At 33.8% G+C, this 17,959-nt stretch overlaps 1 protein-coding gene across 1 annotated transcript in view; it reads right to left on the bottom strand.

Annotated features, from left to right (window-relative positions):
* The window catches only part of LOC148953400 (protein Skeletor, isoforms B/C-like), a 98,932-nt gene that overhangs the window by 53,409 nt on the left and 27,564 nt on the right, over positions 1-17,959 (bottom strand). Inside the window, exon 2 of the mRNA XM_089088523.1 lies at positions 8,406-8,634. Within this exon, the coding sequence (XP_088944649.1) occupies positions 8,406-8,634 (229 nt within the window). The remainder of the gene's footprint in view (positions 1-8,405; positions 8,635-17,959) is intronic.

Raw genomic sequence — 17,959 nt, 5'->3', positions numbered from 1 at the left:
ATTAGCTATTATTAAATATAAATTTTTAATAAAAAAAAAGTACATTTGGATCTATGATTTAACCTGTTTAATCACAAACCACTGCAAACACATCTACCCATTCAAAGCCTTTCTGCTTAGATGCCTTTCTGTTGCTACATAAGTAGACAATAATTAGCTATTCTTAAATAAAAATTTTAAAGTCAAAAAAATTATATTTGGAGCTAAGATTTAACATGTTTAATCATTAGACCCCAGCAAAGTTTTCTACCCATCCTAAGGATTTCTACTCGGATGCATTTCTGATACTACATAGGCAGAAAATAACCAGCAATTGTTACATTAACATTTTAAAATAATATTCACAAAGTAATGTTTCTTTTTATATATTATTTATCATTGTCCTTTAATAAAATGTATCTTAATTCTAAATCTTTTTAAACCTATTAATTAATGTGTTCTAAGTGCATCGTAATTCTAAATTTTAGTCTATTTAGTAAAATGACTCAATATGAAAACAATTTTGGAAATGCATTATTAGAAAAAACATTTACAAAAGGATAAACAGGCAAATAAATTATATAGGATAAAATATATTGGAAATTTCCTTATCAACTACAAAGATTTTTGATACATGTGTAAATGTCAATCGTGTACAGATAAAGTCAGCTTTTAAACACATCAATATCAGAGATAAGTGAGATTTCCTGACAAAATAGATCAGAGTTCCAACTGAAAATGCAAAATTAAACTCTGCAAGCAAGCAAGCTCTTAATTCTGAATCAAGATGGACTGCATAAAATCAACATGCTTCAAATCAAGCAGAATTCTCTGGCTTCATCTTCCTAGCTCATTGTTCAATCCTTCTGTTTTCGCTCCTTTTCAATTTTTCCTTCTTCTCAATTTCTTCCTCCTTCTTCTCTCTGTTCCTCCTTTTCAATTTCAATCCTTCTCAGTTTTCGCAACAACTATGGAATATTTAGGCTGTAATTTTTGTGGCAGCAATTTTGACAGAAGCTCTAGTTGGAGAAGTTTGGCGAGATTTGCGAGATCAAGCCAGAAAATCCGCTATGCCTAAATGTTCTTTCAAGCTCATTAGGAACAGTGAGACCTTAGGGCGCATTCCAGACATGAGTTGTTATTAACATTTGTTATTTTGCATCAAAGACACCAAATAAGGCAGGATTATAAGCAATTTGTAAAACTAAAAGTGCAGAACAGATTAAAATGTTTATCTCTTTTATTTATAAAAAATTTTGAGATATAAATTTATTGGTATCTGCAATTTAAGGCTGAAGGTAAAAATAAAAATAATTTCAGAGGATTTTTATGTTTTCTCTTCATTATTTGCCAGATCTTGTGTTGAAAGTAAATGGTATTACGAGAAAAAAGTTTTAATGTTTTTACCAGTTAGAGTTTATTATCACTAATGTTGACGAGACTATTTTATTTAATATTCTATAATATTTTTGATGATAATCATGCTGCACAAGTTGAGGATATCTGTTATTTAAATTTTGGCATTGATTGTAATCTTTCATGGTAATACCAGAGGGGTGTTGCTGTAACAAAGGTTCATCATTGTCTTTGCACCATTTAATGTTTTAAGAATGTTTCACCAAGACTTTTATTGGTTTATAACAGAGATGACCAAGCTTCACTATGGGTGGGACCGAATTCCAGAAACCTCTCATTACGAAAGCCAACGTAGTTTGGTTTAGTGATTCCCCTAACAGTACAATTTAGATCCAGTCTGGGGGCTATATTTACTCTAAGGACCCATTAATTTTCAGGGGAGGGGGCTATGAATATGTCAAAACAGACCTGTGTTATCCATAGGGGGAGGAGCATTTCATCCCTAGATTTCGCCCCCCCCTAGATATCGAAAAATTCCTTTTTCTTTCTTTTTTTTTCATTGGAAAATATATGTTCTTCTTTTTTGGTGTTTTCATTGGAAAAAGCTACAAATTCCCCCCCCCTCAATTCATCATTAATTGAAGCAACCGTAAAAGACTGATTATAAAAACATCATATCAATAACGAGGGTGAGGGGTAGCCCACTTGCCATCACCTGGTGTACATTTTGGAACATCACCTGTTCCACTATTCGTGGCAGCCTCCTGAAATGACGCGCAGAAGTCTGTACCACCACGCACATTTCAACTAAGTATTACGCACAGAGCCTAGCACACACAATTTTTAAAGTGAGTGACCCATCAAATAGGATTTTTAGGGGTCTGAACCTCTTGTTTCATCCCTCAAAATCAGTTCTGGAGATTTATACATGCACCAAAAATGTTATATTATGCATTTCTAATATTTTCTACATGCTTGAATATCGGTTGAATTGCAAGCAGCCTCCCTCTCTCTCAGCTCCTCTTATATAACTATCAATACATACTGAAACATATGCCGCTTCCTAACTTTGTCAAAATCCACAAGCCAAATCGATTTTGTTCATTCTAAAAAGTTTTGTAAATACCTTCAATTAAATAAAGGAAGAAATGCAAGTGTATAGATTGTGTAGTGTGAATGGAAACTGATTCAAAGTGTATTTGGAAGGTTTTAAAATACCAAGGACATTAAAAATGAAATCTGATTTTTTGAATTGGTTAATAGGAAACTTACACAACCATAAACACTTAAAATATGAGTAACATCCGAGAACTTAATTTTTTAATGCATAAGACCTCCATATACAGTTAGATAAGATAAGAAAAATCGAAAAGCAGAAAAAACGAGGATATTTTCAGCCAGTAAAAATGCAAATACAATACAAATATTTCGGCCGCCACCACTGCTCGATTGTCCACAGTGCCAAAAAAAAATTGTTGGATTTTAATTTTTTTTTTTTTTTTTTTTTTTTTTTGATGATAGTAGACTGTTGCACAATTTTGAAGTCCATCATGCAAGTAAATTTTTTATTCTGCATTGAATTGGGGCTGACTTTTCTACCTGGTTTTTAGGGCCTGGTGTGTGGAACTCTATTCAGGAGAGCATTTGGAAAGTTGAGCACCTGGGGTCGTTTAAAAGTAAGTTAAGAGGCATTGTAAGCAAAGGGCTTAGTGTTCTTGTTTTCATTTCTTCTTAATGATTCTTATAGAATATGCAGATAGGAGATTCCTTACATTTTTTACGTAATTACTAGTGCTTTTTTCTGTTCATTTTATTTGTTCTATTATGGTTATCATTTGTTTAATGTCGTTGCATAGTAGCTACAGCAGGGTAGTCAAACACCTACAGCAGGGTAGCTACCCTGCTGTAGGTGTTCTGCAATTTCTTTCAGGGGAAGTTAGTTAATACTTATTTTTGTTTGTATTAAATTGAACTGAATGCTGAATAAATTATGGAACAGTCCCTTATTCTAGGATTATTCATCCCACTAGTAAAGAAGCACAAATCATGACTAAATACACATAGTCCAATGGAACAGTCCCTTATTCTAGGATTATTCATCCCACTAGTAAAGAAGCACAAATCATGACTAAATACACATAGTCCAGGCGCCAAGTGCGAAAATCTTGACCTCCCCCCCCCATGTTGTAAAAGGTACAAATTGTTGGCGAACGAATTCTGGTCATTTTGACCCTGCTGATCACGAATCTGTCAGGACCCGTGACCGCCAGCACTGGCATGACCCTCTTATTTCTATTGTTTAATTTTCGGTGATGTAACAGGAGTAAATTCTTAACATTATGCTTTAACTTATGAAAAATTAACGAAGCTAATGTTTAATTAATTTTTGCTAAGCCAATATGGCAATCAGAGTTCCAAAGCATGCCAGCATAGAAATAACTAGATGCAAATAGACTGATCTAATCACTGATTTTAGCAGAAAAAAATGCCACCCAACAAAGCATAACAATAGGTGAGATGATGATAATATTTCATGACTCACTAAAGATACTGATCACAAATCTACCAGGGTCCTGGATCTCTGAGCTTACTTTGAGCTCAACTTTTTATATGTGTAGTTAAAAATAAACAAAAAAATAGTCGTGAAGTTTACCTTTGTACCTATGACCTTTGTATCCTCTCAGGGTACTGACTGAGGCCAAACTAGAAAACTTAGCTACTTCATGGTATAATGTTACTTTTTAAGATTATTTGCTGGCTAAAATAGGTTACTAAAAGGCAAATGTAAGAAAATACACTTTTCAGTGACTGATTTCAAAATTTTCCACCATAAAGTAGCCGAAAATCTTAAATTTGCCCAGTATTGCAGCAAAGTCGTCATAACAGGAACCACCAATCCTTCAAACTCGCTAAAAGCTCAGCCTAAATCCAGTGAATTATGCACATATAGCTTAAGAATATTGTCTTATACAATGACAGACCACTATAGAAGGGCACATTTTATGTGATATTTAAAGGAGTTTTCAATTGGAGTCAAACGCTTCACGTCTTTCCTTTGGGGGAATAAATGCACTTCCAGATTCTAACATACACCCAAGCACCACTTTTTGACATAGTTTTGTAACGTCCTCCTCATTTTTTGGCAGATTTGAGATATTACATTGGAAAATGGAATAAATATTTACCCTGAGCTCTGTCATTACAGATTTTCCTGCAGCACCAACTAAAGTTTTATTCCCTTTCAAATAGAAAAACCTCACTGTATCACAACCACTAATGCAGTAGATCAATCCTATAGAATTTACTAATACCATGTTTTTATCAGCTTTCCTCCCATGTACAGATACAATTCTGGCTCTTTAACTACGCTAAGAGTGGCCAACTCTTTGAAATGGTGGATTAGAATAATTACATGTTAGAGCTACCATTCCTCTGAATTGGGAAGCAATCCCAGCAAACAGGCTAGAACAAAGCTAGAAGCTTTACTTTCAATAAATAGTAAAGGTGGAGTTTTGATTATCCTCGGGGTCTCTTAGCCACTCAGCAAAATAGTTGCAGAAAAGACAGAAATACTGCCACTGACCCTTTAGAGGCATAAAAATGAAGTTATACTGCCTGTAATCAGATACCTGTTAATAATATGCCATACACAGACACAACACTGTGTAAAGCAATAAAAACAGTACCAAAAATTGCTCTGGTTTGTCAATTTTCAGTGTTTTTTTTTTGTTTAACAGAAATAGTCCACCCTCTGCCTTAACAGAAATAAATGGGTTTTCCTTGACAATAAAAAACCGTCCATTTAAAGAGGAACCATATTATTTTCACCAAGTTCAGACGCAGCTGGAATGTTGCAACCTCAACCTGGGATTTTTCGTTGTGTACTTCGCCAAAGGAAATATCCACGTTGAAAAATTAACCGCGGCAAAAATTTCTTACAACAAAAAATCTATCAAAAGCTCCATAAATTTTATACGAAAATTTTGTTGCCACAAATAATGGACGGAAGAGTGCCACGCAAAATGGTGATCCGCGAGCCATTTCTAGGCAAGTCGACGGATAAATAAGCCACCAAAGTCACCAAATTCATGAAACTCCTTTCCCTCTTGAATCAGTAACTAAATGATTTACATGCAGGACCTGCACAGGAGTGCCATACCTTTTGAGAAACTAAAAGGTGTCAAAATTGACCAGAATGACCCAGTTTTTGCCAATCATTTAAACTTTAAAAGGATTTAAGGAAAACCTTACTAAAATGTAATTGGAAATTTTAGCAAATGATAGATGGAAGCTTTGAAAAGTGAAAATGTGACATTCTTGTCATTGTATGCTTATATGGCATCTCCTTGGATGTGACTCATGCTTCTCAAAGAAAACTTACAGTACAGCAATTTGTATTGATATACGGCATTGTTAAAGCTACCCTTCCTCTGAATTGGAAAGCAATCCCTGCAACCAGGCTAGAACAAAGGTAGAAGTTTTACTTTCAAAAGATAGTAAAATTTGAGTTTTCATTATCCTCAGGGCCTCAAGTTGCACAAAAGGATGAAATACTGCCACTGGTCCTTTAGAGTTTAGAAAAAATGAAGTTGTACTGCCTGTAATGAGATGCCTGTCAATAATATACCATACATAGTACTCTGTAAAGCAATAAAAACAATACCTAAAAATGCTCTAGTTTGTCAGATTTTGATGTCAGCTTTGCTAATACTTGCTTATGTTTTTCAATTGTCACTGTTATATTTAAAAAAAAAAAAAAAACACCTGATTCATGAAATTCTTTTCCCTCCTGAATCAGTAACTAGATAACTTCCATGCAGGACTAGCACAGGACTGCCATACCCCATGTCTTTTGAAAAACTTTACCAATTTATTGGTTGTTTCAGAATATACTAACGTAACAAGATAACTAAGAAACAAAAATACCCATTTGATTCAGAATTCAATACTGTATCCAAATATTACAACCATTACTTGCAGAAATTCCTCCCAGAAATTAAAAAAAAAATGTCATTGACAGTATTCTGTACATCTTTTAGGTTCTATAAATCAAGCTTTAGTAAAAAATATTTTTTATTTACTTTTTACCTCTAGATTCTATAAATTAGGCTTTAGTAGAAATAAGATATTTTTATCAGGGGTAGCTAATCTGCAGCTTCACCAAAGAAGAGATTCAGGGACAGGCCCTGGAGTTGTGAGTGTTGTGGCCTAAACCAGTAAGGAGCATGGTATTTTTCTATCTATATGCTATTTTTTAATATTGTAGTAATTTACTTAATTAATGTAAATTTGCGTTAGTTAAACTTGCTCCTAACGCAATTTTATTGGATCAACCTATTTTGCCCCCCCCCCCCAAAAAAAAAATCCTGGATCCGCCACTGGTCTTGGTTCAATTAGCAGCAATTCGGTTTGAGTTAGCCTGCCCTCATATTAAACTAGCCTAGGCTATACTCCTCTGTCTTTTCAAAGGTGGAAAAAATACCGCGTTCCTGACTAGCCTAGACCCCAAACCCCAAGTGAGCTGAAAGCTAAACTGAAACTAGGTTTTTCAAATTCCAGCCTAAAAATTTTCCCATTCATGTAGGATTGAAATAGCTAACTAAGAGATAAACTTATCTTTAGGATTAGAATTCAATTTGGAATCCAAATATAGGCCTAAAATTAATTTCTGTCAGAAGCATTTAACAAATACTTTACTTTGGAAAATACCCAAAAAGTCTAAATTTAGATTTTTTTTTGTTTTCTTCTATAAATACGAGACTTTTCTTGCTGCATGATTGCTGCCTAGTCCCAAAGTTATTGGCCATGTTTCGATATTATCATTCGAAAACTTCGAAAAAACTGTATATTTCTAAGCATGTTTTATCTATGATGCCGCCCCTCTGGAAAGCCGGACCCGAGCAAATCAGAATCAACGAAATAGATTCTATAAACCTATGCACTCAGAAAATTTGTACCTGACACAACATGTACTTTTGGAAATAAACAAGATAGTTTCACTTGGCGCCTGGACTAACACAAGTTTTGGGAGGCATCTTTATTTAATGAAATTTTGCCAGTAACAGAATGACTTGCTGTCAAAAGCAGAAGCCTTAATATTTATAATTATTTAATATTTTATTGATCTACTAGCCTAGATGCTTTTGGTGTTGAAAGGGCGTTTGCCTAACTTTGGTTGAGCAGAGGTCTCAAACGAAATATTTGTATATTTTTTCTTATGGTTTCGACGGCCTGTTATTGTCCGCGTTTCTCTCTTCTTTGAGATAACAAAAGTCATTTGACTAAAATAGAACTCAGCTGACTATCGCTAGGGATTTATTCCCCTATCTCTCCTTCTTCTAAAAAAAGAAATACTCTTTCTTCTATAAAAGAAGTTTTGAGAAAATTTCAGTGAAAATTCTTGCAATATCCATCTCATAGCCTGAATACAACCCATCAGACGATCATAAATTATAAAAGTGCAAAACATTGCAACATTCTGGAAAATATAAAAGTAACGTTATTTTTCAAATAATATATATTTGCAGTCAATTTTGAGATATCAATTTGACAAATTAGTTATTTAGACCCCCCCCCCCTGCATTTGTATCCCCCGTCTCATGTATAATTAATTTTTCACTCTAAAAGAAATCTGTTAGTTGAATGTTAGAGACTAGTAGCTCAGACTTAGTAATTCCTTGCTTATTTTAAAGCAATAGAATTAATATACTTAGATTCTCCTATGCTAGTTCCATTCCACCTTCCTTTCCCAGAATCCTCCTCCCCCTACAACTTTTCAAAATGCTAAAACTACACAAAGAAAAACTTGAAAAAAACGCATATTAATAAAACAGGATAAATCTTAATCCTTATTCATTATATATTTTATCCATCTTTCGAATTTTAACTCACAGTCCAAAATAAATAATATAAACTAAAATAATTGACATTAGCATTATGAAAACATTTGAAAACTATTCTGCCTGTTTTAGCAACAATTGAACAAAAACTAACTAATCCAACAACAATTAGAACCATAATTGGAAATTTTCAAAATAAGTAGCTTATATTTGTGAATTCCAGCAACATACCTTCCAAACTCATTAGGAATGATGAAACCTTGACTCCCTGGTCTATTTGTTCCACCAGCAAAAAAGAAAGTATCTTGGCCAAGTCCATCATAAATAAAATCTTTAATGTACAGTGTGCTTTCATCAACAGCATATACTTCACCTCCTACTTGGTGATGGTAAGAATTGAGCTTACCAAGTAGCTTTCCAAAATATTTTGCTTTGTCATCAAGCTGACCCAAGACAATGTCTAGAGAAAAAGAATGAACTTAAATTTGTTTTGGATCTTTCAAGACAAAATTAATGTCTTAAATTCAAAGATAAATACAAAACTAAATATAATTAAACACAAAATTAAAATACTTTCAATAAAAATTCAACATTAAATATACAAATATAAATCAAATTAAACACACAAAGTAAATTTAAAATTAATCTAAACATGAATATAAACAGTTAGGCTAAATAAGATAAATTTATATTTAAAAAACTAAACATTTAAATGTAAATAAATACAAAAAATATAAATACAAATTAACATAAAATTAAAACAAAAAGAAAAGCATACCACAAATCAGGTATAGTCGGAACCTATTTTAACAAAAGGCTAAACATCCGGGTTGGAAGCTGATTTGATCGAACATGTTCAGCTTGTTATCTGTTAAAACTACCCACACCTGCAGTGGCGGAGTGTGCTAAAATTTGTGTACCAGTATGCATCTGAATGTAATATTTTTTAGTACAAGGAGAAACATTTAATTGCCACAAGGTATTTAACGCATTTAATATGCATTTAACGTTTAATATACCGTACTATAAGGAGGCTGAAGGTTTAATTCTATTTAAATAAACAAAATTGAAAAAGTAAAATTGTTTTTATAATAAATGAAGTTGATTGAGTAACATTTGAATAGTGTAATTTTTTATTTTCATTTTAATGATAGAATAACTGGAAAAGAAAATATTTGTAATATAATTCCCTTTCAATGAAACGCCAATGAAGCAGTAGGCTTTAGATTTATACAGCTAGGGAAGGAGGCATTAGCTAAATTCTTGCTTGTAGTGAAACTAAATTCGTCGTAAGCGGTTTTCGGAAGAAATTAGAGTAAACTTAATACTTCATATATAATGATATCAGCTTCTGAAAAACGCATCATTTCAAAATTTAATTGTACTATAATTTTATTTTCAATGTTGTAATAAGTATGTAAGATAATATTTGTAATATAATTCATTTTCAGTAAAGCGCCAATGACGCAGTAGGTTTTAGACTTTTACAATTAGGGAAGGAGGCAGTATCCATACTCTTTTCTGTAATGATATTTGTTCGTCTCAATCTTGACTCGCATATTTAATTTAAGTTTCACTCGTTTTAAGATTTATTTATTCATTTATATTAGTACATGTTGTATGTTTTTTTTTATTGTTTATATACTTTCTGTTCGTTTTGAGTTTTACTTATGCTACAATAGTAAAATAGCTTGATTTGCATATTCAATTTTAGTTGTACTCGTTTTAAAATTTACTTATTCATTTATATTGGTACAACAAAAGAATAGAAACGAAAGCAATACGAAACCAGAAGAACGGAACAACAAGAACAGTGCAAGAAGAGATAAGAAAACTAGAAACAATATTTTTTTAAAGGAAAACTAAAAACGATTGCCCCCCTCCCTCCCCCCCCCCCGCACAATAAAAAAGCAAGCCAATATTTATTTAAGCTACTCGAACCCCATCCAGGTAATACAGGTTAGATTTTCATTACTTTTAGTTTTATTGTCAAGCAATTCTGATTTTCACCATCTCTTTGTCACTTGATTAGTTGTAATTCCTTTTTTCTTACTGTTAGACGTTTCTGTTCTTTTCTGGTTTTTATCAGCATTGAACATGTCTCGTTTGGAACATCTAAAGATATTAGCGGTCTTTTTTTTTATCTTTGCTTGTCTTTTTTTGGTGGCAGACGTTAATCCCCTGGAAAATACCCCCATCCCGCTCAGAAAATACCACCCCCACACGGCTGGTTGGTCTCTAGCCCCTAAAGACTTTAAAAAAGGGACTAGAACTCTTAATTTCTGATTCAATGAGCACACTCCAGTTTCTGCGACCTTGAGATGGAGGTGTGGTTGGGGAAGGGACAGTCCTCTTCCTGTACGGAATAAATTCTGCTTAGTTGGGGTTTAGTTTTATTCTTTACTTTCATAATAACAGAATAGACCAGAAATATTACCAGAATTCAAAATGGAGTAGATATCATTTCATATTTTGATGTTTTTTTTAAAGTTTCTTTTGTACCCCTCCCCTCCCTCCAAAAAAACCTGTTCTGGAAAATACCATTTTGCTGCCTTTTTGCTGGGAAAATTTTCTACCGAGGGGGGGGATTACTGGCATGGTTCTAAAAACAATCAGAAATGAAAGTATTTTTCAAATGAAAGTGCACTAAGAACAACTTTTCATCTGAGATAATCCCCAGAATAATTTTCTGGGTGGAATTTTCAGCTAGAATGGAATTGTCTTGGAGGCATTCCCTGGAGAAGGGGGAGGGGTATTTTATGTAAAAAACAACTTTCCATGGTGGAATTTTTCCGTGGGTAAAGTAAATTTAAGGAATCTTTCATGGAGGGGGGGGCCAGATTTTCAAGTGTTATTTAAAAGCGATCACAAATTAAATTTTAAAAAGTTTCTTCAACTGAAAGTAAGGAGCAACATCAAAACGTAAAAGGACAAAAATTGCTACGTGTATGAAAGGAGTTGCCCCTCCTCAAGACCTGGCTCTTTACGCTAAAGTTTTCACTTTTTATCCTAATTCTTTAAGAACAACTCCTGAAAAACAACGGCCATTTAATAAGAACAATAAGCAGTTTTTAAACTTCCAATCATCTGTCATGAAAGAGTGTTGGTGGGCGGAGAGTGGAGAGAGGGGATGGTGCCTGAAACCACCTTAAGGGAGCCGGATTTTCCGGCATGATCTGATTAACCATCAGAAAGTAAAATTTTAAAAACAAGTTTTTTCAACTTAAAGTACAGAACAACATTCAAAAAGACAAAAATTAGCCCATATATGAGTGGGGTTGCATCCTCCTAAATCGTTTGCTCATTAAACTAACGTCTCTATTGCTTTGACAAAGCTTTTTATTTTAATTTAAACGGCCCAAATTTTTATGAAGTCTTTCTTAAAGAATTCGGAAAAAAGACAACATAAAGAGAGGGGGAAGCCCCCTCATATATTGAAAAATTTTGTTTGTTTAAAGTTTTAATGTAGGTCCTTACTTTTAGTTGAAGTACTTTTTTTTTCTATTTAATTTCATAAAAGGGTTCTTGTATTTGAAATAAACGACACATCATTAACACAGAATTCTGATTAATGGACAATTCTTCTGGGCTTGGTTTGTTTTGGTGGGCGTTTTCAGGCTGAAAAATCTCTTCCTAGCTAATTTATCTACTACGGTTTGCCTCTGCGTAGTAGCAGAATATTTGTAGTCGGGGCAAGGCCGTATCCAGGGGGGGGGGTTACCCGGTTTGAACCTCCCCCCAAAAAAATTTTTGAACGACTCGAAAATAAGTAAAACCTAGGTAAAAGTCAGTAAAATTAGTCGAAAAATGAGTCAAAAATTATTAAACCCCCCCCCCCAAAAAAAAAAATTCAAAAATTAGTAAAACTCCCCCTGAACAAAAATCCTGGATACGGCCCTGAGTCATGGATATATCATGAGTAGAAGGTAATAGACTTGAGACTGTCTGTGCAGGATTTTGACTTGTTGATGGAAGAGCATTGCCAAGTGCTGAAAACCATGTTGTGACAAAGAATAGGCCCAAGATTGTGCAAATCCTGCCTTAATGCAGGAGATTCCGGAGCCATTGCTTTTCCTGACGTCAAAATAATTTCAATGATTTAAAGAACATGAAAATTGGAACTTGGAATGTTTTAACGCTAGAAAATAACTATCGTATCGACATTTTGACTGACGAATTAAGACGATACGAACTGGACTTATTAGGAGTCTCAAAAACTCATATCCCAGGGGTAAGAAGCATGAAATTAGGTGATATAGAATTTGTTTACTCAGGCAGGAAGGATGGGGTACATAGACAGGGAGTAGGGCTCAGGATGAATAAGGAAGCTGCTAAGCCTTGTTTAGGCTGGGAAGGTATTAATAATATGAATACTAATTGCTCATTTTATGACTAAAAAGTTCAGGGTATCAGTTATAGTAGTATATGTACCTGTAGAGCCAACTGACGGAGATACTAGTGACTCAGAAGTTACAGAAGCAAACAGACAGGGTCCCAGGTAAAAATATGGTGTTTTTATTAGGAGATTTTAACTCCCAAGTCGGTAGAGTTAGGGATAGATGGTATATTAGCCTAGGTAAATTTGGTATAGGAAAAGAAAACAGCAATGGCTACGGACTGTTGCAATTTTGTAGGTATAACAATCTAGTTATAACAAATATAGTGTTTTGTTGTAAAATGGTCCATAAGCTTCGTAAAATGGTCCACAAACTGTAAGTAAGGAGCAACCTGGCTCAATGGTAACCGAATCTCTAAAAAACGGAATTTTGACACCAATAGATACATCAAAAGAATCAGATTTTAATGTTGATTTTCAATATAAGTTTCATCAAGTTTAATCCTCAAAAGTTACCAATCAAAAATCACGCGCTTGAGAAAATTTGCCTCATTTTCGAGAAAAGGAGGAAAGACCCCCTAAAAGTTTTAGAACCTTAATGAAAATAACAACATCGTTTTCAGCGTATCAGAAAACCCTATTGTAGAGGTTTCAAGCACCTATCTACCAAAATGTGGAATTTTGCATTTTTTGCCAGAAGAAAGATCATGGATGCGTGTTCATTTTTTTTTGTTTTTTCCAGGAGTGATCGTATCGACCCAGTGGTCCTAGGATATCGTGGAAGGACTCATTGGAACGGAAATTAAAAGTTCTAGTGCCCTTTTTAAGTGACAAAAAAATGGAGGGCAACTAGGCCCCCTCCCACGCTCATTTTTTTCCCAAAGTCACCTGATCAAAATTTTGAGATAATCATTTTGTTCAGCATGGTCGAAAATATGATAACTATGTCTTTTAGAATGACTTAATCCCCCGAAGTGCCCAGGGGGAGGGCTGAAAGTTATGAACTTTACCCAATGTTAACATATAGTATTGGCTATTGGGAAGTTTACAGATGTTTTCAGGGGGGATTTTTTCTGGTAGGTGGGAGAATTGGGGTGGAACGGGGTTTATATGGGAGGATCTTTCCATGAAGAAAGTTTTCATGGAGGAAGGAACATTGCTATGATGGGGGCGCCGGATTTCTCATCATTATTAAAGAAAAAGATCAGAAGTTAAATAAAAAACAAGTTTTTCAACTGAAAGTAAGGAGCAACATCAAAACTTAAAACGAACAGAAAATATTACGTATATGATTGGGTTAACCCCCTAGTCAATACCTCGCTCTTTAAGCCAAAGATTGTTTAGTACTTTCATAAAAGGTATTTATTCTAATTAACGGCCTTTGTGATTAAGAGGTCATTTTTAAAGAATTGGAACAAAATTCAAACTTTCGCTTAAAGAGCAAGGTATTGACTAGGGGGCTAACCCTCTAATATACGTATTAAAAATCTATGAATATAGAAGTTCGTTACGTCAGTTAATTCGTAAGTTACGTATATTTATTACTAATAAAAACGTTCGTAAATAAAATTAAACAAGTTTCGAGAAAGCCATTTAAGCAAATAAGAGTAAAATTAATATGCAAATTTTGTTTTAATTATTCATGTACGGTGAGCCAATATCAAAACCTGCATTAATTCAAAAATGTTCAAAAATTAAATAAAAAAACAAGTTTTTTTAACTGAAAGTAAGGAACGACGTTAAAACTTAAACCGAACAGAAATTATTCCGTATATCAAAGGGGCTGTTCCCTCCTCAACTCCTCGCTCTTTACGCTAAAGTTTATTATTGTTAAAAAAAATAGAGTTGTGAGAAAATCAACCTTTAGCGTAAAGAGCGAGGCGTTGAGGAGGGGACAGCCCCTTTCAGATACGGAATAACTTGCGTTCGTTTTAAGTTTTAACGTCGTTCCTTACTTTCAGTTAAAAAAACTTGTTTTTTTTATTCAATCAAAACAAGATACTAGGGCATATATGAGTGCTGTTATTGATGTTAAATGTAAAGATCAACATCTTGAAGTGTTTAGGGTTAATTTAAAGTTGAAATTTCGGAAGAGTAACTACCTCCCGGGAAGTTATGATGTTGGTAGGGTTCAGGATGAGAAGTTGAGAGAAACTTTTCAGGAACAGTTGAATACTAAACTTGAGAGTTTAAAATTTGATAATGTGGAAGATAGATGGAATTATTTTTGGAAAACAATTTGTGAAGTTGCTGATGGTATCTTAGGGAAGAAATTTGGGACTTCAGATAGGAGTATTAGTGAAAAGGCTTTATGTTCAATAGTAAGGACAAGGGGCTTGTACAAGAATTATCTGACTGATAGATCATATCAAACAAAAGGAATGTAACGAAAGTGGAGAAAGCATAAAAATATGAACTAAGGAGATGTGAAGTGAAGGCCATTGATAAAATTGTCAAGGATTTGAAAGATGCAGCTATACTGCATATTGGTAAAATATTTTACTGGGGTGTTAATAAATTGAGAGAGAATAGTCAATCTTGACCTGTCCCAGTTAAAGATAAGAATGGGGTCACAATTAGTGATAAGGAAAGAGTTAAAGAGAGATGGGCAGAACATTTTGAGAATGTGCTAGACAGAGATAGAGATTCAGGAAAAGATATAAAAGAAAATGAAAAAGTTTGTGATACCTTGGATGTGAAATAAGATTTTTTTTTTTTTTGTGAGGAAGAATCAACAACAGTACTAAAAGGATTAAAAAATTTTCTTTGGGAGGCAAATTTCCTTTGGGACAATCTTCAGTGGTGGGGTGTTGGGGATGCCCCCTTTTAAATACTTTGCCCCTCGTGCTAAAATAGGACTTTGAATCCCAATCCTTTACAAACCACGAGTGAAACACAAGATTTGTTAAGTTAGATAGCTTTTTGAACATTCTAAATAACATTAGCATGAAGAGCAAGGTGTTGTGGAGGGGTATCCTCCTCATATAGGTAATAATTTCTGCTTGTTTAAGTTTTAGTGTTGATCCTTACTTTTAGTTGAAAAAAGCCAGTAGTTTATTTCTTTTCTTCAGAGGCTGAGCCCATGTATTTTCAAATCTAGATTTTTCTGGTAAGCATTTATGTCATCAAAGCTTGTTTTTATATTATCCAATGTTTGGGAAACAATTGTGCAAAATGCTCTTCAACTCCAATTTTTGTTACTGAACATTGGCAAAGAAAAGAGTGATTAAATTTTAGGAAAAAAAGAAAGATTGAATTGGATATATAACAAATATAGAAATTGGAGACATCAATATATTCTTTAGTCAAATTATCACCCAACATTCCAATTTAAAGCAATTCATCTCATCATAAAAATTATCTAATAATGGACTTGAAATAAAACAGTGGTGTGCTTCGATTGTGTGAGGTAATTGCCTATAGGCAGTTAGGTAACCTCTGCATTCACTTTGTCAACATAGCATTAACCAGCAATAGATGGGTAGAATATGACAAACTATACTAAAACTATACTATACTAAACTATACTAAACTATACTAAAAACTAAAACTATACTATAAACTAAACTATACTAATAATGGACAAATTTTTCCCGAGGTTCTGGCTATAACTGAAATAATAGGGATAATAACAAATTCAACTTTTGTTTACTAAGGGCAGAGCCATTTTCAAAACTTGTATCACCCTCTAAGGGTTGATTTTGAGCTTTTTTGAATCTCAAAATTTATACTTTGAGATATACAGAGAACAGGATCTTTTGATTTCTGACATGGCAGATTTGGAAAATAAGAACTATTAGCATCATAAACAGCATGGTGTTACCCAGTTGAATTCAAGAAGCAAGCAGTATATCAAACAGTTCGTGGTAACGAACTGTAAGTAAGGAGTGACCCGGCTCAATGGTAACCGAAACTCTTAAAACGAAATTTTGATACCAATAGATACATCAAAAGAATCAGATTTTAATTCTGATTTCAAATATATAAGTTTCATCAAGTTTAATCTTACCTATCAAAAGTTACGCGCCTGAGAAAAATTGGCTGATTTTCGAAAAAGCGGGAGAGACCCCCTAAAAGTTATAGAACCTTAATGAAAATCACACCATCATATTCAGCGTATCAGAGAATCCTGATGTAGAGGTTTCAAGCTCCTATCTACAAAAATGTGGAATTTTCCATTTTTTGCCAGAAGAAAGATCACGGATGCGTGTTTATTTGTTTTTTTCCAGGGGTTATTGTATCGACCCAGTGGTCCTAAAAAATTGGGGGAGGGCTCATTCGAAAGGAAACTAAAAGCTCTAGTGCCATTTTTAAGTGGCCAAAAAATAGAGGGCAACTAGGCCCCCTTCCATGCTCATTTTTTCCCGAAAGTCACCTGATCAAAATTTTGAGATAGCCATTTTGTTCAGCATGGTCGAAAATATTATAACTATGTCTTTTGGGATGATTTAATCCCTCGAAGCCCCCAGCGGGAGGGCTGAAAGTTATGAACTTTACCCAATGTTAACATATAGTATTGGTTATTGGGAAGTATACAGAAGTTTTCAGGGGGAATTTTTTCTGGTAGTAGGGGGTGGGGGTGGGTCGGGGGTTATATGGGAGAATCTTTTCATGAAGGAAGTTTTCATGGGGGAAGTGACAATGATATGAAGGGGGTGCCGGATTTCCCATCATTATTTAAAAAAAAAAAATCAGAAACTAAATATAAAAAAAAAGTTTTTCAACTGAAAGTAAGGAGCAACATCAAAACTTAAAACAAACAAAAAAAATATTAGCTATATGATTGGGTTCACCTTCTAGTCAACGCCTTGCTCTTTAAGCCAAAGATTTTTTAGTACTTTCATAAGAGCTATTTATTCTAATTAACGGCCTTTGTGATTAAGGGGTCATTTTTAAAGAATTGGAACAAAAATTCAAGCTTTAGCTTAAAGAGCAAGGTATTGACTAGGGGGCGAATCCCTTAATATACGTATTAAAAATATATGAATATAGAAGTTCGTTATGTAAGTTAATTCGTAAGTTACGTATATTTATTACTAATAAAAACGTTCGTAAATAAAATTTAACAACTTTCCAGAAAGCCATTTGACCAAATAAAAGTAAAATTAATATGCAAATTTCCTTTTAATTATTCGTGCACGGTGAGTCAAAATCGAAACCTGCATTAATTAAAAAACGTTCACAAATGAAACAAAAAAAAACAAGTTTTTTTTTTAAACTGAAAGTAAGAAACGACGTTAAAACTTAAAACGTACAGAAATTATTCCGTATATGAAAGGGGCTGTCCCCTCCTCAACGCCTCGCTCTTTACGCTAAACTTCGACTTTCTCACAACTCAATTTTTTTTAAACTATAAAATATGGTTTTAATTGCAATTTTTTTTAATTAACTTTAACGAAATTCACAGCATCAGATTCAGCTTGTCACCGAACATTATTAAAGAAGCTTC

This window comes from Artemia sp. Qi Xiang Cuo, chromosome 4 (genome assembly GCF_049724085.1).
Source record: "Artemia sp. Qi Xiang Cuo chromosome 4, ASM4972408v1, whole genome shotgun sequence".
NCBI lineage: Eukaryota > Metazoa > Arthropoda > Branchiopoda > Anostraca > Artemiidae > Artemia > Artemia sp. Qi Xiang Cuo.
Note: the sequence above shows the minus strand (reverse complement) of the source record. Positions and strands in the feature narration are given on the sequence as shown.